Source organism: Macaca thibetana, chromosome 6 (genome assembly GCF_024542745.1).
Source record: "Macaca thibetana thibetana isolate TM-01 chromosome 6, ASM2454274v1, whole genome shotgun sequence".
Lineage (NCBI taxonomy): Eukaryota > Metazoa > Chordata > Mammalia > Primates > Cercopithecidae > Macaca > Macaca thibetana.
In genome coordinates, this window is record NC_065583.1 from 133,262,692 (window position 1) to 133,286,026 (window position 23,335).

Consider the following 23,335-nt stretch of genomic DNA (forward strand, 5'->3'; position numbering starts at 1 on the left):
ATGGCTCTCTGTCCATCCTGTGTGTCCAGCAAGGTGACTATTAGCAGCTAGTACCGTCCTATAAACTCAGATCCTGTAGTAATAACTCATCTGTAAACATCCCCTTATGGTTGTTTATTCTCCTGTTGTCTGTGTAGGGACCTGACATACTCCAATGAAATAAGAGTGCCTGCTTTGGTGAAAAGTCTTCAGAATTCTCTTGCGTTTATGGCATTGTAGTATAAGCCAGTGCCCAGTGGTGGTGATACAAGTTTCCTTCCTTCCCTTCCTTTTTTTTTTTTTTTTTTTTTTTTTTTTTGACAGAGTCTCACTCGGTTGCCCAGGCCAGAGTGCCCTGGTGCCATCTCGGCTCACTGCAACCTCCGACTCCCGGGTTCAAGCGATTATCCTGCCTCAGCCTCCTGAGTAGCTGGGATTACAGACACACGCCACTACGCCAGGCTAATTTTTGTATTTTTAGTAGAGACGGGGTTTCAGCATGTTGGTCAGGCTGGTCTCAAACTCCTGACCTCATGATCCACCCGCCTTGGCCTCCCAAAGTGCTGGAATTACAGGCGTGAGCCAATGCGCTTGGCCAATATATATATATTTTTAAAGTAGAGACTGCTTCCTGCCATGTTGCCCAGGCTGGTTTTGAACGCCTGGGCTCAAGCGACCCTTCTACCATGGCCTCCAAAAGCTCTGGGATTACAGGTGTGAGCCACAGCATCTGGCCCCAGGTTACTTTGAATTGCACATATAGACACCCATGGTTCAGCTTGGCAGCACCTGCCATGGGTTCATACGGTGTGCCAGGCATCAATAATCGATGGCTGAACACCCAAGATGATTTTCAGAGGTACCTGGAAATTGTTTTTTTCCAAAGGTTTTGGCAAAACAGTCAAATATCAAAACTATACAGCTGTCTCAAGCCCTCTTTTAATAGAATCCAGGCACAGATAAATAAATTATGTCTTCAGCCTTCTGACGTCTCCCTGTATTTGCCCCTCTCATCTATTTTCTTGTCTTTATTGGTCTTTGAACTCCAGGCAGCTTTATTCCTCTGTCTTTTCTAAGCCCCCACCCTCACCCGCCAACCTCTTCCCAGGACTCCCAACCTTGGATAGCCCAGACTCCAGAATTATGATAGAGCATCAAGGAACAGAGGAGTTGCTCAAAACTTTCTTTCAGATAAGGCACCTTTTGCAGGAAAAGGAGGAGGAAGTGATGTGTCCAGAAGAGGTCTGGTGAGGTAAAGAGCTACAACTGGCCAGACGCAGTGGCTCACTCCTGTAATCCCAGGACTTTGGGAGACTGAGGTGGGCCGATCACTTGAGGCCAGGAGTTCGAGACCAGCCTGGCCAACATGGCAAAACTCCATCTCTACTAAAAATACAAAAAATTAGGCATGGTGGTGTGCACCTGTAAGCTACGTGGGAGGCTGAGGCAGGAGAATCACTTGAAACTGGGAGGCGGAGGCTGCAGTGAGCTGAGATCACACCATTGCACTCCATCCTGGGCAACGGAGCGATACTGTGTCCCTCAGAACTACAATAGATTTCAAAGGGAAAGTTCTAGGCTAGAACTCAGAACGTCACTTCTGGATACCCTGGTCTTTCCATTTGTCTTAAAGTTATCCTGCAAAGGTCAAAGTCAAATAAATCTTAATTAATAATTTTGCACACCAAAGGAAAATTGCAAATTAAAAAAATATGTGAAGGAGGAAGTGTCTGAAAGACTAATCATACCTGTTTATGGAGAGGAAGCCTTCTATTTTTCTAGAGGACGTGATTATATTCCATTTCTTTCTCAAATACTGACTTCAGAGTTTAGTGTAATGATTTTAATGTTGGGTAAGAATCCTACTGAACAGAAAAAGGGACTTGAGTGTATGAATTAGTCAGAAGGGGCTGGAAAATTTAGGTAAATCATTTAAATACCCATGGACAGAGAATGTGGAGGCCTCATGTTGAAGGTGGTTTAAAGAATTCTGGGCTGGGCGCGGTGGCTCACGCCTGTAATCCTAGCACTTTGGGAGGCCGAGGCAGGTGGATCATGAGGTCAGAAGATTGAGACCATCCTGGCTAACACGGTGAAACCCCATCTCTACTGAAAATACAAAAAATTAACCAGGCGTGGTGGTGGACGCCTGTAGTCCCAGCTACTCGGGAGGCTGAGGCAGGAGGATGGCGTGGACCCAGGAGGCAGAGCTTGCAGTGAGCTGAGATTGTACCACTGCACTCCAGCCTGGACGACAGAGCGAGACTCCATCTCAAAAAAAAAAAAAAAAATGCATTCTGAGAAAAGTACCCCCTACTTAAAGTCTCTTTCTCACCAGCTTGCTGCAGCATCCATAATTCATTCGTTGTCCTTTGTCTGCAGGAAGACCTTAGAAAATTCAGTGTCCGGGAAGGAATAAAATAACCTGTCATACAGTTCCTTTAAGGTGACAGGGTCTTATTTATTGCCAGGAAGCTGGAGAGGACAGGGAGATGGTGCTGAACTCAAGATAAACTCCTCTTGGCTTTGTCATTTTGCCAAGAATGGACCCTGCAGTAGAAGTAAAATACTGTCTCAGTCACAGGCACCTTCCAAGGTTCTTGGAACTTCCATGAGAGTACAGGGGAGAAAGATGTTTAAGTTCCTATACTCTGAATCAATAGGCCAGCTTTTCTGATACTGAAAAGGTCTCTGCATACCACTCCTCGTGTTGTTTAGAGATTTAACATATTTAATAAAAAGTAGATTCCCAAAAAGCTATTTTAAATGAACTTTGTCTCCAAGCTAAATCTTTTTCTGGATGATCATAAATGTTTCGGAGGCCTAGGACAGCTTGGAGCTAAAATTAGTATTTCTGGCCAAGAGCAGTAGCTCACGCCTGTAATTCCAGCACTTTAGGAGCCTGAGGTGGGTGGATCACCTGAGGTCAGGAGTTCCAGACCAGCCTGGCCAACATGGTGAAACCCCATCTCTACTAAGATACAAATAAATTAGCCGAGCGTGGTGGTGGTCACCTGTAATCCTAGCTACTTGGGAGGGTGAGGTAGGAGAACCCCTTGAACCCAGGAGTTGGAGGTTGCAGTGAGCTGAGATCATGCCATTGCACTCCAGCCTGGGCAATAGAGTGGGACTCTGTCTAAAAAAAAAAAAAAATATATATATATATATATATATATATATTTTTTTTTTTTTCCAGGTTTATGTTTTGTGCTGTGTACCAGATCAGTACTGTTGGGATGGCTCACTCCTCTTATTCCCAGAATTCTTCCTGGGAAACTAGCGTTCACAATTATTAGAATGTGAAAACAAACAAGATGATCCATTTTAACACCCTCACTTTACAGATGAGGAAACTAAAGTGCAGGGTTGACAGTGACGTAAAGAGAATTGCACAGTGGGCAGAGGATGGGCTTTGGAATCAGGCAGGTTTGGATCTGCTGCTCAGCAGTGATGTGAACTTCGGCAAGCTGATTGATATTTCCAAGTTGCACTTTCATCTTCTGTTAAGACAGTTCTTGGGTAAATCGTGTCTATAAGGCACCTACTCAAACAATGAACTCAAAATTTGCCCATAATAATACTATTCACTATGAACTCAAAATTTGCCCAATAATGCTATGTTCACTGTTTTTTGAAAATTGAGACACAGTTCACATAACAGAAAATTCACCACTTTAAAGTGTACATTTCAGTGAGTTTTAGTGCTAGGTTGTGCAACCATCACCACTATCTAATTCCAGAACATTTCCTTCACCCCCCCCAAAACCCTGGATCTATTAGCAGTGAGTCCCAATTCCCCTCTCCCCCAGCTCCTGGCAAGCGCTAATCTTTCTGTCTCTCTGGATTTGCCTGTTCTGGACATGTCATATAATGGAATCATACAACATACAGCTTTTTGTGGGCTGATTTCTTTCACTTTGCATAATGTTTCCAGGTTTCACCCATGTTGTAGCATATAATTTATTCCTTTTTACTGACAAATAATATTCTGTTATATGGATATATCAACATTTGTTGATCTGTTCATCAGTGATGGAAGACCCAGCTATCAGGTGTCATGGAAAACAGTTGCCATTGTTTTAATGGTTAGGTCAAAGCCAGAATGAGGATTTGGGTGTCCCACTTTCAATCTGGTCTTGTGTTTATGCCCTGCACTCTTTTTCATGACATCTGAGCACGTGTATTTTAAATAGTAGCACATGTGTATTTTAAATTTTAAATACAGCCTAGCTACCTACTTTTAGGGTTTTATACCTTTCCGTGGATTTTTCCACTATGGAAACAATGTTTACAATGCAAAGAAATGAAATCTATACATTATGGAAAAATTGTGCCGGGCACGGTGGCTCACACCTGTAATCCCAGCACTTTGGGAGGCTGAGGCAGGAAGATCACAAGGTCGAGAGATCAAGACCATCGTGGCCAACATGGTGAAACCCGTCTCTACTAAAAATACAAGAATTAACTGGGTGTGTTGGCACACGCCTATAGTCCCAGCTACTCGGGAGGCTGAGGCAGGAGACTCACTTGAACTCGGGAGGCAGAGGTCGCAGTGAGCCAACATCATGCCACTGTACTCCAGCCTGGTGACAGAGTGAGACTCCGTCTCAAAAAAAAAAAAAAAAAAAAAAAGAAAAAAAATGTGCTGAGAGACAGGTTTAATTTTTATTTTCAAGACTAGTGGATGGTGTTTTGTTTGTTTGTTTGTTTGAGATGGAGTCTTGCTCTAACACCCAGGCTGGAGTGCAGTGGCACAGTCTCAACTCACTGCAACCTCTGCCTTTTGGGTTCAAGTGATTCTCGTGCCTCAGTCTTCTGAGCAACTGAGACTACAGCCACGTACCACCGCACCTGGTTAACTTTTGTATTTTTAGTAGAGACAGGGTTTCACCATGTTGGCCAGGCTGGTCTGGAACTCCTGACCTCAGGTTATCCTCCTGCCGCAGCCTCCCAAAGTGCAAGGATTACAGGCATGAGCTACGGCACCCGGCCTTATGGATGGTCTTAATGCCTCTTTGTCCCTCTGGATTTCACAGGATGACCTGGCGTCTGTATGGTATCTTTTATCTGTCTGGTTTTAGACATGTATGGTTTCTAGCCTGGGATCAAAGAAGGATTTTATTGAGTTTGGTTCATGTTTGAGTCATGAGTGTCCCTTTGTTGTTGTTGTTCACTTTATTCCATAGCAAAAATTCAGAATTATTCTCTCCTTTAGTTAGACAGTCACTGTCATTCAATTAATGTGACCATTAGGTATGGGGAATATATGCCTTTGAGCCAGAATTTAGTGCATTTCAAGCACATGTGGTCACCTCTCCTTCCCACTCCCTTGCCTGCTACCTCAGTGAAAGCTCACTATGAGATGAGAGGAGGCCTTTATGACCTGGCCTCCTTCCCATGTCATGTAATGACTGCCCCAGCTCTCAGGTCTGATTTCCCTGCTGACAAGATCACAGAAGGCACGTTAATGTCTATTTACCTGCAGTCATCATTTCTTCAGAGGCAGCGTTGCACGTAGCCCCAGGCTTTTACTGCGTGGGTGTATAAGATCCAGAAGCAGATCTGATTTGTGAAGGATTTGGTTGTTGACACTTTTGCTTAGGAACGAGTGATGTGTAGAATGTGGCACAATTCCAGTGGGGAAGGTGTTTTCCTGGGTTCGTCAGGGATTTGTGCTGCTTTATCTTAGGTAGCACAAGTGGAGGGTCCAGCCCAGCCTGGTTTCCTGACTTTGTGCAAGGGTTTTCTTTGCCAAAGCTTTGATGATCCGGTCCTGAATACCCCTAATTACTCATTTCATTTGATGTTGTATTTTCTTATCGTTCTTTAAGATCTGGAGCCGTTATCATGTGTCATGCTTCACATACCTTATCTCCTTTATATTATTTCCTGCTTCTAAATATCTGCCAGCCCTCACATATGAAAAAGCGGCTGACCCTGACCCTTGTCTTCTCCATGCTGAGCGTCTCTTATTCCTCCAACTGTTCCTGGTTGACACGGTCTCCAACAGCCTTTTGTCCTGGTCCGCCTTTGTCTATGTGTTTTCCACATTGTCAGTGCTCCTCCTAATGTGATGTCCAGACTGGAAATGACACTCCATGTGTGCTATGATCAGCCCAAACTAGGACTGTTATCAAGACAGGAGCCCGATCCTCATTCAACACAGTGCACGGTTGCCACCAGCGCCTACTTAGCCAGTTGCCTATTTGTTTTGTTTTGTGTTTTTGGGGACAGGGTCTCACTCTCACCCAGGCCGGAATGCAGTGGCATGATCTCGGTTCACTGCAGCCTCTGTCTCCCAGGCCCAAGTGATCCTCCCACCTCAGCCTCCCGAGTAGCTGGGATTACAGAGGCACGGACCACCACACTGGACTAATTTTTGCATTTTTAGTAGAGATGGGGTTTCACTATGTCGCCCAAGCTGGTCTCAAACCCCTGGGCTCAAGCAGTCTGCCCACTGGGCCTCCCAAAGTGCTGGGATTACAGGTGTGAGCCACTGTACCCATCCATCAGTTGGCTTTTAATACCAGTCACTGGCTGTTACCCCTACTCATGAGGCATAGGCTCCTGTTGTTGTGCTGTTGATGATTTGCTCCTAGGAGCAGAACTTTATACTTCCCCTAATCCACTCTATCCATGTTTTACCCTGGGGACTCAGAGTTTCATTCCATTGGAACTATACGGATGGGAGCCTAGCATAATTCCGATGCAAGAAATGGTGGCAGTGAAGAAGTGTTTTATTTTTTAATGATATGTTAGCATTGGCTCTGGTCCTAGAAAATCCTTCTCCAACTCCTGATCCTATGGTACTTAAATTAGTCATTTCTAGTTCATGGGGTTTTGTGTTTGTTTTGGGAGTTTGAGAGTAATTGTTTGCATCAATTATGACAGATTAAAAGAGTGAATCGGGTAGTGAATCTCTTTAGGAAGCTCAATACCTCAGTCCATCGGCCGACTTGTTGTCACTTGGGTGGACCCTTGAATGCCTCTGTCTGCTGTGCTGTCCAGGAAGGGTGCATGGGGTTCTAACTGGCACCTCTCTGTCTGTTGCAGTTACCTGGCTGAGCAGTGCTGGAATGGCGGCTTTATCTACCTGATCATGCTGCGTCGCTTTAAGCACAAAGCCCACTCCACTTATAATGGCAACAGTAGCAACAGCTCTGAACCAGGAGAAGCACCTACCTTGGAGCTGGGTGACCGAACTGCGAAAAAGGGAAAACGAACCAGAAAGTTTGGGGTCATCTCCAGGCCTCCTGCCAACAAGGCCCCTGAAGAATCCAAGGGCCGCATTGGCTGTGAGGTGTCCAGTGACCCCAGCACTGAGTTGGAGAACGGCCCTGACCCTGAACTTGGAAATGGCCATGTCTTTCAGCTAGAAAATGGCCCAGATTCTCTCAAGGAGGTGGCTGGACCCCATCTAGAGAGGTCAGAAGTGGACAGAGGGACAGAGCATAGAATTCCAAAGACAGATGCTCCTCTGACCACAAGCAATGACAAACGCCGCTTCTCAAAAGGTGGGAAGACGGACTTCCAATCGAGCGACTGCCTGGCACAGGTAAGGTTTGGTTTGATTACGGGACCAGAATTTTATGTATTGTGTTTGTTTGTTTTTGCAGCCCAGCCCGTGTGGGAAATACAAGCTGGGCTCAGAACCAGAATTTTAAAAGAAATATTGTTTGAAGTTGCTTTTAAGGTTTAAAAAATAGACCTAAGGTGACCTCGCATTGAGAAGCCAACAAATGCATTAAGAAAAGTGATTGGAGGAGAATGACAAAAACCTCCAGTCATTTTATCCTACATAAATAAAGAGCTAGTCAAGTGATCCTAAGTAGAAAACTCAAGCCTTCTGTGTTAAAATTTGAGTCATGTGAGGTCCAGATAAAGTACTTAGCTGCATCATTATTTATCGCTGCTGTCACCGGTGGAATTGCTGCTGCAAGGCCAAGAATTCCTCATGGCAGTTGACACCACAAACATCTAAGCCTCAGTATTACACAGGAAGGGTATTCAATACACAGGGAAGCATCTGCTTTTATTTTTAGCAGTTCAAAAGTAGTGATGTTTTCCTGGGATCGTGTTATTACATTGCTGAATTCTAGGCAAGTTTGGAAGCTTGACAGAAATCTCTGATCCTATGAAATCCAGCTGTGAGGGTCAAGGTTGGTTACCACATCTGCTTTGCCTTTAGGTGTATTCTGAATGATAAGGGATAAGCTTCTAGCCTCAAATGGTCTCCCTCATTATCACCAACATTCTATCTTATGAGAATTACATTTCTTTAGGGTAGACATGTTCATTCCAAGAATCTTCCTAGATATTCCTGCAGGCTGCAGTTGAAACGATAAATTACCGATGTGTATGCTGAGTGGTTTCTTCTCTGACTCAGGAGACAACCTTTAGGGATGAAAGAGAAAGTTATAAAGATCAAAATGGGTGTAGGAGTATTACGTTGAGGCCAGGTGTGGCGGCTGGTGACTGTAGTCCCAGCACCTTGGGAGGCTAAGAATGGTGGATTGCTTGAGCTCAGGAGTGTGAGACTAACCTGGGCAACATGGTGAAACCCTGTCTCTACCAAAAATACAAAAAAATTGGCTGGGGACCTGAGTGGGAGGATTGCTTGAGTCTGGGAAGCAAAGGTTACAGCCAAGATTGCGCCACTGCACTTCATCCTGGGTGACAGAGCAAGACCCTGTCTCAAAAAAACAAACCAAAAAGTATCAAGTTGAGTTTTGTCTGCTGAGAAATGGTGCCCTGGGAGTAAGTGTGATTTCTGCCATTGTAGCCAAATGTACAATGGGTTGAAAAGCATTACAGTAACCCCTCTCTCAAGAGGTTATGTTCCTTCATTTGAGGAGCGGGGTGACCTTCATAAAGTTGGACACAGAGAAGGCATTATTTGTAAATAGAATGTGTGACTAAGAAAAAAATTGATGTCTCCATCAATGATTTGTTACCAATTTCATGAGTTCCCCCAAAAAAGGATTAAGGACAAAAAAAAAGATTATAATATATACCTCTTCCAAATTAATTGCTGTGAAAGTATTATAATGTGTTTCTTATCAGTGCGTACTCTATCTTGATAGGATTTCTTCCCTAATGATTAGATTGTGCATACACAGAAAGCCTAATGTGAGCAAAATAAGGTAGTGGGTATTGGCTCCCTTAATCATTTGAAGGTTTAAAGCACTAGAGAAGGTTGAATCTCACATACAGTCCAAAGAATAGGCCTTCATTTGACCTAGGACACAGTGGAAATAATTTGGAATGATTTTAAAACAAACAAAGGGCCAGGTGCAGTGGCTCAGGCCTATAATCCCAGAACTTTGAGAGACCGAGGCAAGTGGATCCCTTGATGCCAGGAGTTCATACCAGTCTGGCCAACGTGGCAAAACCAAAAATACTAAAAATACAAAACTTAGCTGGGCATGGTTGCACATGCCTGTAATCCTAGCTACTCGGGAGGCTGAGGCTGAGGCTGAGGCATGAGAATCACTTGAACCTGGGAGGCGGAGGTTGCTGTGAGCCAAGACTCGCACCACTAACCTTCATCCTGGGCAACAGAGTGAGACTGTCTCAAAAACAAACAAAACCTAAACTTTTAAGAGATTACTCATCCTCTGCTCACCTTAATTAAGCATAATAATTCTAGTAATAAATTTAATTAAAATTGAACTTCTGGATTCACTATTTGAAGACTACACATATCAGAGTTCCTTTGCCTAGTTTTTATGCTCAAGGTCAAACATCCTATGAGGTATAAATGAAAGAGTGAAAACAACCAAACTGTGATCCATTGCCTTTAGGGCATTTTTTAAAAAGCCGTATGCCTATAGAAAGGGGAGACTTGCCATCTGGAATTTGCATTCTTTGTAACTATTTATAATTCATATTCTGAGTTTTGGCACCAGGTCATACCTTTTGCCTTGGTAAATCAGAATGGACCACACGTTTTCTCAGGCTCAAATATTTTAGCACCCTGTTCAACCATAAAGTTATCTTTATTAGGTGCACTTGCCCAGTTGGCAAAAAGTAGATTTTCACAGCTTTCCCCCACATTCTGGTGGCACCCGAATTGGAACCAACAGACCTTCACACAAGACTGTTTAGGTTCTTGGGATTTTTATTTTTACTCCAGGACAGAGACCAAGGTCATGCTAAAATGGAATTTCCAGAAAAACAGAAAATGCCTATTTACCTCTTAAGCCTTTAGGGGGGAAAATTTTGTTCCATTTGAATAATGGGAGATTAAACATGTGAGTATTTTTCCATTTCTGCCTTTATAATGATTTAATATAGCTGCAAAAAATTAATAAATGACAGAAAAGCTCATAAGCATTCAGACCATTTTTGTTTGTCAGGCACTTCTTTTTCATAGACTGTTACTTGTTCTAAGAAAATGTTCCATTAAAATAAACCCTCAGTCTTCATCCGGTTCCCTCTTAATAGAGCAACAGGAGATATATCTCCTTTAAACAAATTTTTCTTTTTTAAAAATGGTATTTTCTATAAAACATTAACTCACAATAATACATATACAAGCAGATTACTATTTAAAAAGGCAAAGTTGGATTTATCCTCTGAAACAGAATCTCCTAGGACGTAGACAAACTATTTTACACATGAGTTCAAAGTTCCTCATTATCTTCTTAGCAAAGATCTTTACTGCTCTAAGATGAGACTTTTTGCGAATCTGCTTATATAGAACGTAATGTATTTTTGTAATGCTACATGTTGAAAATGAATACAACCAAATGTAGTCACATAACAAAAAAAGAACCCTACCACTTGCCAAGCAGGACAGTTTATTCATGACTGGCGGGAATGTCTATGGGTACATTTGTAGTATTTCCCTAGGAATCGTAATCTACCCTGTACAGTACCAGACCCTTTTCCTATGCCTCCTCTGTAAGTGGTTCAGCAGAGTCTCATGCAGGCTACCCGGATCTGCGTCTGCAGAAACGGGTAGAAAACTCAGAAGGAGCGTCACACTCAGAACATCTCCCTGATGAGCCCTCATGTTTGCATCAGAGGCAGCCTGAGGATGGTCCTTTTCCAGGAAGCCCCCTTGGTCACTGGGTGAACTCACATTGTCCTACATGGTAACATCTCCCAAGTCTGTGTGTGAGCCTTCAGCTCTCTCCTGAGCCCTGATGGCCACTGGGCAAACTTACATTGTCCTACCTGGTGACATCTCCCAAGTCTGTGTCTCAGCCCTCAGCTCTCTCCTGAGCCCCCTGAATTTTGTGCCCACTGCCTGCAGGATGTCTCCATGTTGGATATTTCACATCATGCCTAAAACTTAGCGCATCCCTTTCCCATAGCACTGAACCCACTCCAATGCTCTAGGTCTCCCGGTCCCCAAAGTTTGCCCAAGCTGGAAGTTTGATGAGATTCAATGGGGTGACCAACCATCCTGGTTTGTCTAGAACTTCCCCTGGTTTCTCACTGAAAATCCTGGGAAACCCTCCGTCCTAGGGAGACCGGGACAGCTGGTCATCTTGGAGTCACCTGAAGCACTTCCTGCTCCCTTCTGCCATGTTCGGTCAATCACCAAGTTCTGTCAACTGTAGCTCCTTTTGAAATCCTGCAGCTCACCCTCCCTCTCTCTTTACTCCCATAACTTCAGGTCAGGGCTAGGCTGCTTTCATTTCGCCCCTGGGCTGTCATAGTACTCCCCTACCTGGGACATCGCCCCCATTCCTATCCCATTCATCCACTGTCCCAACTGCCACCAGAGGGACCTTTCTAAACAGCACATCTCATTACTCACACACATGCACATAGGTGCACAACATACATGTGCGTGCACACACACACACTGGCTGAAACCTGTTTGGTGGGTCCACTTTGCCTTCATGGTTGTTACCAAACACCTTGTCAGTCATTCGAGGCCCTTTATTATCTGATTCCTGCTTAACTGTCTGCGTCCATCTCTCACTGCTTTCTTTTTTTCTTTTTTGCCTTTACTAGTTTATTATATAATAAAGAATACAGATGAAGAATTGCATAAAGTGAGGTCCGGAGGGTTCCCAGCACAGGAGCTTCTGTCCCTGTGGAGGAGGGTGGGGGTGAGGGGAGTACGTCACCCTTCTGGCACGTGGATGTATTCACCAACCTGGAAGCTCTCTGAACCCCATACTCTAGGAATTTGTATGAAGGCTTCATCCCGAAGGCATGATGATTTGTTAACTCAAACTCCAGCATTTCTCCCCTGACTCCAGAAGATGGGGGTAGGGCTGAAAGTTGAAAGCTTCTCATGGCCTGTCCTTTCTGGTAACTAACCCCCATCTGGAAGCTATCCCTGATGTCCAGTTTCTTATGCTTTCTTCCTCCCTGATTTGGAGTGAATTCACTGCAAGCTTTTTCAAAAGCCATACTTACTGTCACCTCTGAGCCTTTGCGAGTGCTGCACTCACTACCTGGTTTCTTCTTCCCTCTCCTGTGTCGCTTAGCTTCTACCTTTCCTGGGGGACCAAGCCTCAAGACACCCTCCTCTAGAAGGCCTCCGTGACATTCCTGCCACCTGCTCTGTGGTTAGCCATCTCCTCCTCTGTCTCCTGCGGTACCCTCTGCTGGCCTTCATTCATGCCCGAGCCCCACGTATTCCAATTACCATTTGGCTCGTTGTGTCCCCAGTAGCCTAAGAGCAGAGCCTTTGATTTTTTAAAAATGTTTTATATATTTGGGGGATGGAGGTGCAGATTTCTTCAACGCATATATTACATAGTGATGAAGTTCAGGCTTTAACGTACCCATCACCTGAATAGTGAACATTGTACTCAGTAGATAATTTTTCAGCTCTCACCCCGCTTCCCCCTTTTCCAGTCTCCAGTGTCTATTATTCCACTCTGCATGGGCACCCATTGTTCACCTCCCACTTAGGAGTGAGAACATGGAGTATTTGACTTTGTGTCCTGAGTTATTTCACTGAAGGTAATGGCCTTTGGTTCCATCCATGTTGCTGCAAAAGACATGATTTCATTCTGTTTTATGACTGAGGAGTATTCTATGGTATATATCACATTTTCTTTTTTTTTTTTTTTTCTTTTTTTTTTGCGATGAAGTTTCACTCTGTCGCCCAGGCTGGAGTTCAGTGGCGCAACCTCAGCTCATTACAACCTCTGCCTCCCGGGTTCAAGCAATTATCCTGCCTCAGCCTCCCAAATAGCTGGGACTATAGGTACATGCCACCATGCCCAGCTAATTTTTTGTATTTTTAGTAGAGAAGGGGTTTCACCATGTTGGCCAGGCTGGCCTCGAACTCCTGACCTCTAGTGATCTGCCCACCTCAGCCTCCCAAAGTGCCAGCATTACAGACATGAGCCACCACGCCTGGCCTGGTGTATACCACGTTTTCTTTATCCAGTCAGCCATTGATAGATATTTAGGTTGATTCTATATCTTTGCTATTGTGAATAGTACAGGGCGGGGCCTTCTTTGTCTTTGTTTCCCATCTTAGCTCAGTGCCTTGTAGATATTTATGAATGCCCCAAGAGTACTAGTCCTGGGAGATGGGACCCTGAGTTCCTGCCTCAGTTCTGCCATCTCCAGCACTGTGGCCTTCAGGTTGTTGCGGCCTTTCTTTGGCTTTCTGTTTTCTCACCTATAAACTAAGCATTTTGGTCTGATGACTAAGGGACTTCCAGCTCTGACATTATGCTCACCCATGTCTTACTGATCATTCTGAATAAGAAGGTGTAAGTAAACGGTTTCAGGAAAGGTTTGCAACTAGAGCCGGAGCACTTACTGTAGCAAGATTCTGGTTGAATTGTGTCTTCTCACATATGGGGCAAAGTTGCTGTTGTAAAGTTTTCTTTTTGGTTCCAGCAGTAATGAGGTCATTTAAATGCTGTGAGACAGCTCCCTTTAATGTACGCTCCTGTTTTGGTAAATAAATCCCTTCGTTGGCTTCAGTGAAGGGATGCATGTGTGAACTCACACAGTAATTGGCAGTTTACAGGAAAGGGTAACACTCCAACAACATTAGTGCAGAAGACTCCATAGCATCCAGTTTTTCAGGGTTTGGCTTTTTCTCAATAGGCTGACAAAGTCTCGTTGCCCTTTTAGCTAATATAAAAGAAAACAAATGCCCAAACCATCTGTCTAGACAGGGTCTGTTGCAGAACTCGGTCTCTCCAACTGGACCAGGGTTCACACATTGAACACACTGGCAAACAGACAGATCTCCCATCTGTGTGAGCTTCTTAACCTCAGTCACAAGGACTGTCATGGAACCGTAAGATTAGTGGATAAACATTCTATATTTGTTCCTTCAGTGCTATTTATGGGATATCATTATTATGTGGTAGACACTGTTGTAACTGCTAGAGAACTGGTTGGTAAGCAAGACAGACAATGTTCTTACCTCACAGCGTTTACAGCATACCACAAACAATAAATAAGCAAATCCACGAATCACAGTGTCAGAAGCTGACGAGCCAATGAAATAAAACAGGGTGAAGTGTCAGTGGGCAGGGCACTGGTTGATGTTGGGTGTCAGAGCAGGAAGATCTCAGTAAAGAGGCAATGTTTGAGCTGAGGATTGAGTGTCAGAAAAGGTCAGCCCTGCACAGTCTGGGGCAGAATGTTCCCAGGGAAGAACCAGCAAAAGCATCTGCCCTCAGGCAGGAATGATAGAGTGTTCCAGGAGAAAAGACACTGGGCACTAGGAGACGATTCAGGAGGTGTGGTTGGGGCTCGTTACAGAGGTTCGCATATGCCACCTTGTAGTTTGAACCTTATTCTTGGTCCGGTGGGAAGTTTTTGGAGGGCTTATGCTGAGTGCATCACAGCCTGTGTTTTTTAAACATTCCCCTCGGAAGTTTGATCATGGATTGTAGGAGGTGAAAAGTTGAAAGGGAGACCAAACTGGAGCTGGTCACTTTGACAAGGGGGAGGTGGCGGGGGAGATGAGCCGAAGTCGGTGGGTGTGGGATCTGTTTTGGAACTAGACTCTACAAATGGTACTTGTGGTTCAGATGTGGGAGGTAAAACAGAAGGAATCAAAGATACTTCATGGACTTTTGGCTTGTGGATCATCTTTAGCATGAGTGGAGGATAATGCTGTTCCCGTTGAGATGGGAAAGCCAGGAGCAAGAGAGGAAAAAGTCCAGTTTTGATTGTATTAAGGTGTATATCAGATACCCAAGTGGAATTGTTAAAGGAGGTAATTGGAAATATCCTTAATATCGTTATATTTAAGTTGGCCTGTTAGTTTTTGGCCAGTACAAGTTTTAGCGTACTAAGTGTCAGACACTGGTTTTATTTTTTACTGAACGTTGCTGTAGGCAAATACATTTAAAACTGACAATTGTGGGCCAGGTACGGTGGCTCACGCCTGTAATCTCAGCACTTTGGGAGGCCAAGGTGGGCAGATCACCAGTGGTCAGGAGTTCGAGACCAGCTTGGCCAACATGGTGAAACCCTGTCTCTGCTAATAATACAAAAATTCGCTGAATGGATGTGGTGGTGCGCACCTGTAATCCCAGCTACTCAGGAGGCTGAGGCAGGAGAATCGCTTGAACCCAAGAGGCAGAGGTTGCAGTGAGCCAAGATTGCACCATTGCACTCCAGCACTCACTCCAGAGTGAGACCCTGTCTCAAAAGAAAAACAAAGACAAACAAAAAAAACTGCTAACATTTACTTCTTGCTGCTTGTGTCTTCCTTTGTAGTCCTCTGAACTCCCTTCATTAAATGATCAGAAATTCCAAGGTGAGGAAACTTGCATTAATTTCTTTGGATACTCCCCTCCTATTTCCTACTTTCAATTTTGAAAAAAAAAAAAAAGAAAAAAAGCTACGTTATTGGATAAAAGTAAAAAAGAAGGTCTGTTTCTTGACTAGTGTCGTTGAGGGCTATATTACAGACTGGTGATTTCTGCCCTCTGAAGCCAATTTTATTTGTTACGTGTTTTGCATGACTTTGTTTTTAACGAGTTTTGTGATTTGGGGCGGCTGGGGACAGGTAAATGGAGTGGATATGTGGGTGCTCTTGATAGAAAGTGTCTTGAACTCTTAGGTCAGTGTATATATACATTCAGGCTGATATTCTATTCCCATGAACGTCATTTTGCATGTTTCTTGTCACAAGTCCTACTTCTAAAAGCATTTAAAAATTAGAAAGGAATGTACCTAGTATTGTCACATCCTTCGTTAACCATACTTACATGTTTTGTTTGACAAGGAGGAGGGGAAAAGGGGAAAAGAATGGTGGCGTAAACTAGTAAGGGGGATGGATAGGTTTTTATTAATTTGCACTAAAACCCAAATAGATTTTCTTATTTCTGGACTCTAAGAATGGTCCCTGTTGCTCTTGGGAAACAGGTCCACGGCTTTTCTGTCCTGGAAGAAACACTCATCTTCTAGACCCCAGCAGTCAGAACATATCTTCCATGGAAAAAAAAAAAAAGCCACCATCCTACTCTCACGTGTGCCGTGAGGCAGCCACAGGGCTGTTCCCTATGCTGGCGTGGGAGGCCCAGAAAGCCAGGACAACATCCAGTCAGCACATCCCTGATTCCGTTCTTTTCAGTGGTATCTGCTAGGCCAAAGGGCCCCGTTGGAAGTGTTGAAAGTTGCCATCTTGGCGGCTGTACTGATCCTCAAGAGTGGCTTTTTGGAAGTAGTAGAGCAATGAGAGACTTAGAAGGCCAGGGAAGATGTTTCTGAATGGGGAAGGGGAAGGGGTTCCAGAGGTCAGAGGCAGCAAACCAGAAACCGTAGAGTCCAAAATGAGGTGATTGGATGAAATAGAGATCGTTGACAAGTTCATGAACTACTGTGGTAAGCCAGTGACTTCTGAAGTTACATTTGGCCAGACAGGCTTCATTTGACTGTGGTCAGGGGATGGAGGAGATAGTTGGCACCAGTGTCTGTTCCTGGGATAGCAGAACCCCACCGAACGGTGCGGTACCCGAAGGAGTGTGGGATCCAAACAGGTCTCTGTCTGCTAATAATTTCCCCAGACATTCCTATTGCTGCACATCAATGACTGCTCCACATCTGTTTTTTTTACTGTTGCATGAAGTTTCATTTCAGTTTCTGACTGTGTATTTCAAATTTTCTAAATGCCACACATTCTTTCTCCTTTGTAAGCAGCTTGAACAGGCAGGTTGCCTATTTCTAGGGGGCTGATGGCTTTGTCCATGTTGGACCTTAATGGTTCCATTGGACTTTTCATGATGGATGTTAAAAGCAGATGGCTTTTGTTTCCTATGTTGTTTCCTATGTCATACGTCATATGTCATTTGTTTCATATGAAAATGGCTTTTGTTTCATATGTCTTGTGAGCCAGGCCCATATACCTAAGGCTAAAAAGAACTACAGGGGTGAGTCTGAAGTGAGACCCCAAAGTGAATCACTTCAGAAGGTTTTGCTTTCGTTTCTCTAAATAGCTAAGGACTTGGGAGAGTCAACGGTTTTGCAGTGAGCATATGTGTGTGTCCTTGAGTGAAGCAAGCAGACAAACGGAGGATAAACCAAGGCAGAAAGGCTATCAGCAATCAGATGGCTTAGAGACATTGATTAGTTTATTTATTTATTTATTTATTGTTTTTGGGTTTTTGTGTGTGTGTGGGGGGGGAGGTTCACCTCCACCTTCCAGGTTCAAGCGATTCTCCTGTCTCAGCCTCCTGAGTAGCTGGGATTACAGGTGCCCAGCACCACGCCCGGCTAATTTTTTTTGTATCTTTTTTAGAGATGGGATTTCACCATGTTGGACAGGCTGGTCTTGAACTCCTGACCTCTGGTGATCTGCCCACCTCAGCCTCCCCAAAGTGCTGGGATTATAGGCATGAGCTACCACACCCGGCGTAATTTTTTTTTTAAAGAAGATTTGTATAGGGGTTGAAGCATTTCTTAAATGTATTTAGGGAATGTGCAGCCCAGCGTCTGTGGCAGTGGGTATCAAATTCATCAATTAATTTTTTGTTTTGGTTTCTCTATTAAATATCTCATTTATGTGTTTTAAGGAAGTTTGAGATTCAATTCAATATGGTGTTTTTTGTTTTTCTGTGTGCTTGCTTGTTTGTTTGGTGATGGAGTCTTGCTTTGTCACCCAGGCTGGAGTGCAGTAGCACCATCTCGGCCCACTGCAACCTCCGCCTCCTAGGTTCAAGTGATTCTCCTCCCTCAGCCTCCTGAGTAGCTGGGATTACAGGAGCTTGCCATGATGCCCAGCTAATTTGTTGTATTTTTGATAGAGACGGGGTTTCACCATGTTGGCCAGGCTGGTCTTAAACTCCTGACCTCAGGTTATCTGCCTGCCTCAGCCTCCCAAAGTGCTGGGATTACAGACATGAGGCACGGTGCCTGGCCCTCAATATGGTATTTTTAACATTAATATGCTTATATGTGTATATGTAAGTAATATAGTTACCTATCAACATTTATTTACTGGGTGTTGTACTGCCACCTATTTGCACAAATATTTAATTCTAAGAACAAACCTGGAAATATTAAATTCCCAATTTAGAGGCAAGGAAACTGAGACTTTTAAGCATTAGGTGGCTTTCATAAGTTATAAATGGCAGAGCTGGGTTCCAACTAGTTGAAGTCTCCTGGCAGCAAGACCTGAGCTTTGCCTTCCTTTCATCTTTATTAATTAGTAGCTGTGCAGAAGTCAGAGGAACCCAGAAACAGCCAGTGTTTACATGCACAGTGGCATCCAGGTTTCAGGCAGAAGCAGCTTCACTTAACAGGAGCCTGTTCAGGAAATTTAATCATCACTGTGCTGTGCTGCCCATAGTATAGTCATTAGCCACAGGTGGCTCTTGAAATTTAACTAGAATTCAATTCAGTTACAAATTCAGTTCCCCAGTTGCCACTAGCACATTGCAAGCATGCAATAGCCACCTGTGGCTGGTGGCTCCATATCGGATGGCTCAAATATAGAACATTTCCATGATCACAGGAAGTTCTATTGGACAGCACTGCCAGCCAAAGACTTGGGTCCAATCGGCAGAATTCTTTTCTCCTGTGATAATCTGTGATTATCTGTTGACAAGTGATGGATATCCGGCCAGACGTGACAGCTCCGTTCTCCCGTGTCAATGCCGTGTGTCTGTCAACCTCCTTCATGGTGTGCTCACTTTTTCTTCCAAGGAGGAAGTTGGCCGAATATGGAAGATGGAGCTGCTCAAAGAATCGGATGGGCTGGGAATTCAGGTTAGTGGAGGCCGAGGATCAAAGCGCTCACCTCACGCTATCGTTGTCACTCAAGTGAAGGAAGGAGGTGCCGCTCACAGGTGACTAGATAACCCTCTCCCCTCCCCCATCCCTCCGCTTCCTGTCCTTGCCCCTCCCTCCCCGCTGGTGCAGGCCCTCTTCCACTTGTTCAAAGCCCTGGTGATTACAGTTCATAAAGATTATGCTGGAGCACAGAAGGAAACCAGGCAAGAGTGGTTCGAATTGAACACACCTCTGAGCACAGGAAATGGCTAATTGCAGAAGGTACTGCAGGATCTTCTAAAACAAGGAGAGATTGGATCTCTTTACAGTAGTTTTAGTTTCAAGTGAGTGTTACCTATCCTAACGTGCTGAGACGATATGAGGCTGCTTACTGAGGATATGCTGCTGAGGAGAACACCGCATTCCTAAGATCTTAACTCCTATAAGACTTGACTAATGACCTGGGAAAGTGATTGGTTTTCCGTTTGACCACAGAAGCCCACAGCACTGGGGCTTCACTTGTCAGGTCTATCAGGATTTCAGGCATACTTAGATATATGTATCTCTGCCATACAGATGTGGAAGGAAAATTAAGTAAATGTGAATTTTTCTCCTTAGGATCTGAAAACAATTCATACCTCAAAACTTCTTTTGTAGGTCAGGTACGGTAGCGCACACCTGTAATCCCAGCACTTTGGGAGGCCAAAGCGGGAGGATTGCTTGAACCCAGGACTTTAAGACTAGCCTGGGCAACATGGTGTGAGACCTGGTGTTTACAAAAAGTAAAAATTAAAAAATAGTGGCCGGGTGCGCGTATAATGCCAGCACTCTGGGAGGCTGAGGCGGATCACCTGAGATCAGGAGTTCGAGACCAGCCTGGCCAACAGATGAAACCCCGTCTCTACTAAAATTACAAAGAAATGAGCCAGGTGTGGTGGTGTGTGATTGTAGTCCCAGGTACTTGGGAGCCTGAGGCACAAGAATCAGTTGAACCTGGGTGGCGGAGGTTGCAGTGAGCCGAGATCGCACCACTGCACTCCAGCCTGGGCAACAGAGTGAGACTTTGTCTCAATTAAAAAATAAAATAAAATGGGCCGGGCGCGGTGGCTCACGCCTGTAATCCTAGCACGTTGGGAGGCCGAGGCGGGCGGATCACGAGGTCAGGAGATTGAGACCATCCTGGCTAACACGGTGAAACCCCGTCTCTACTAAAAAAAATACAAAAATTAGCCAGGCGCGGTCGCGGGCGCCTGTAGTCCCAGCTACTCCGGAGGCTGAGGCAGGAGAATGGCGTGAACCCGGGAGGTGGAGCTTGCAGTGAGCCGAGATCACACCACTGCACTCCAGCCTGGGCGACACAGTGAGACTCCGTCTCAAAAATAAATAAACTAAACTAAACTAAAATAATAAAATAAACTAGCTGCTCTTGTTGGGACACTCCTGTAGTCCTAGCTACTCAGGAGGCTGAGGTGGGAGGATCACTTGAGCCTGGAAGATTGAAGCTGCATTGAGCCATCACTGTGCCAGTGTACTCCAGCCTGGGTGACAGAGCAAGAGACTTTGTCTCAAAAAAAAAACACTTTTTTTTTTTTTTTGAGACGGAGTCTCGCTCTCACCCACGCTGGAGTGCAGTGGAGCGATCTCGGCTCACTGCAAGCTCCGCCTCCTGGGTTCACGCCATTCTCCTGCCTCAGCCTCCCGAGTAGCTGGGACTACAGGTGCCCTCCACCACGGGCCAGCTAATTTTTTGTATTTTTAGTAGAGACGGGATTTCACCATGTTAGCCAGGATGGTCTCGATCTCCTGACCTTGTGATCCACCCGCCTTGGCCTCCCAAAGTGCTGGGATTACAGGCGTGAGCCACTGCGCCCGGCACCCTTTTGTTTTAATCTGAACAATGATCTGAAGTAGGAAGAGGAATGGTGTTTAGCTAGAGCATGTGCAAAACAGTTTATTTTGAGTAAGAAGGATGTAGCTATCCCAAAATGTCAGGCTGACTCTTAACTGCTAGCTAATTGCTTCCACGCACATAGGGTGTCTACAACTGGCAAGGCCTGGTGGGGCGTGTACGTATATTGTATGCCCACAGTATACAGTAGGCGTATAAAGGGAGAGTTTCATTGATGAGCGAGGTGATCATCTTTTATAAACTAGTCTGGAACTTGGTGTTCAGCTCAGGTACCCTGATTCTAAGAGGGGTGTGGCAAACCAGACCAGTATTGGCCTGCCCAGGCTTGGGAGGGGACGCAGAAGGATGTCACATGAGGTACAGTCGAAGGAGCTGGAGATAGATAGTCTGAAGAATGGAAAACTTAAGAAGAGGACCAGGGCAAAAACCAGCAAAGTCTTTTATGCTCATCAGTTCTCTTATTACAGAAGAGGATGCTAATCACTAAAGTAGAGATAAGATTAACTGCAATTGTTAGTTGTCTGGGTGGTAGTAATTATTGAAGGATTAAGACCCTAGGTGGTTTTTACTCCAAAGAGCATTATTGAACTTCCAAAGTGACATATGCTTTGAGGAGCTCCTGTCAGATAGACAGTTTCCCATTAATCATAGGTCTTAAGTTCTACTCTTCCTTTAGCAAGCTGGCAAGTAGGAAATTCCTGTGCCCAGAGATAAACTTAGAACTGTTCTTGTCTATTTCCCATCTGAGCCATTTCTATTGGGTCTCATCATTTTCCTTTCATTCTTAGCCTGGAGTTGTGTGCCTGTCTCTTTGAGCCTCTGGGGTATATGATTCACAAGCGGGGCATTTTAGTTAATAACAGGAGATGAAAGAAATGAAAGAGGGAAATAAGAAAAGGAAAAGGGATGGGGATGGTCTTTTTTTTTTTTGGAGATGGCATCTCACTCTGTTGCCCAGGCTGGAGTGCAGTGGTGTGATCTTGGCTCACCACAACCTCCGCCTCCTGGGTTTAAGCAATTCTCCTGCCTCCGCCTCCCAAGTAGCTGGGACTACAGGCACTTGCCACCATACCCAGCTAATTTTTGTATTTTTAGTAGAGATGGAGTTTCACTGTGTTGGCCAGGCTGGTCTCGAACTCCTGACCTCGTGATCCACCCCAGCCTCCCAGGGGACAGGGATGGTCTTGATGGCATTCTGAATAAGTAAGCCCAGGACACTGGTCTGAACCATTGCGTTCTTGATTCCTGAATCCCTCTCCTCCCATAGGAAACAGCTCCTGAGTGGCCCACCCACACAACTCCTGAGATTCCAGCTTGTTTCTTCTTGGTTTTCCCATTCCCCGTCTCCCACCATTCCAAACAACTAGTGGGGCCCGTAGCATTTCTCTGCTTCAGGAATTTTTGAAGGACAGAAACAGAGAGTATCAGAGGTCTCTGGTGTCTCCTGTCTTCTGTTAAAGCCCAAATTCGTAGAAAAGACAACGGCACGTGCCCTAGAGGAAGGAGACAGAAAGTGAGAGAAAAGCTGTTGAAGGAAGGAAGGGAAGGGAAGGATGGAAGAAGAGACGTCAGTTGATTCATTGAAAGAAAGCCAGGGGACTGGAGAGAAACGGGGCTTCTGGGCGTGTCGGAGACGTGCGTGTGTTTCATGGCAGCACGCTGGGTGCTGATGTGAGCCTTTAGAACGGGGAAGTCCAATCTTTTGGCTTCCCTGGGCCACATTGGAAGAAGAAGAATTGTCTTGGGCTACACATAAACTACACTAACACAAACGATAGCTGATGAGCTTTAAAAAAATCACCCAAAAAAAATCATCATGTTTTAAGAAAGTTTACAAATTTGTGTTGGACCATGTTCAAAGTCATCCTGGGCCACATGCAGGCCACGGGTTGGCCAAGCTTGCTCTAGTGAGTGCAGTGGGATCCTAGACTAAAGGTCTCTCTGCCTCACCAGCTTTCCTGTCCCACATTCAGCTACCTCTGGCTCCTTTGGGATCCTGGGAGATCAGACACTGGAGGCTCTGGTGGGATCCACAGGACTGTTGATTCACCATGATTCAAGGGGCCTGCCCAGTGCTCTGGCACTGCGCCACACCGAGCCCTGACCCACCTGAAGGGAGGCAGTCCCTGTGACAGCTGAGTCTCCTGCCAGCCCAGGGGGAAGAAAGCTCAGAGTCAGCCATAATTTAATTTAAAGGAAAGAAACACCCTGTTTGTAGCCCAGGTCTGATACCTGCAGCGACAGCAGTTTAGGCAGTTTATTTGTTCTTTTCCTTTCTTT

The 23,335-nt window shown here is 44.9% G+C and overlaps 2 protein-coding genes across 9 annotated transcripts in view; both read left to right on the forward strand.

The window, feature by feature from the left end:
- Window positions 1-23,335, forward strand: part of PDZD2 (PDZ domain containing 2) — a 480,171-nt gene that overhangs the window by 346,471 nt on the left and 110,365 nt on the right. For all 3 annotated transcript variants that reach the window (XM_050793800.1, XM_050793801.1, XM_050793803.1), the window contains exons 3-4: window positions 7,033-7,534; window positions 19,081-19,223. In XM_050793800.1, coding sequence (XP_050649757.1) covers window positions 7,033-7,534; window positions 19,081-19,223 — 645 coding nt within the window. The remainder of the gene's footprint in view (window positions 1-7,032; window positions 7,535-19,080; window positions 19,224-23,335) is intronic.
- The window catches only part of SUB1 (SUB1 regulator of transcription), a 731,929-nt gene that overhangs the window by 90,978 nt on the left and 617,616 nt on the right, over window positions 1-23,335 (forward strand). The gene's annotated exons all lie outside the window — the stretch shown is intronic.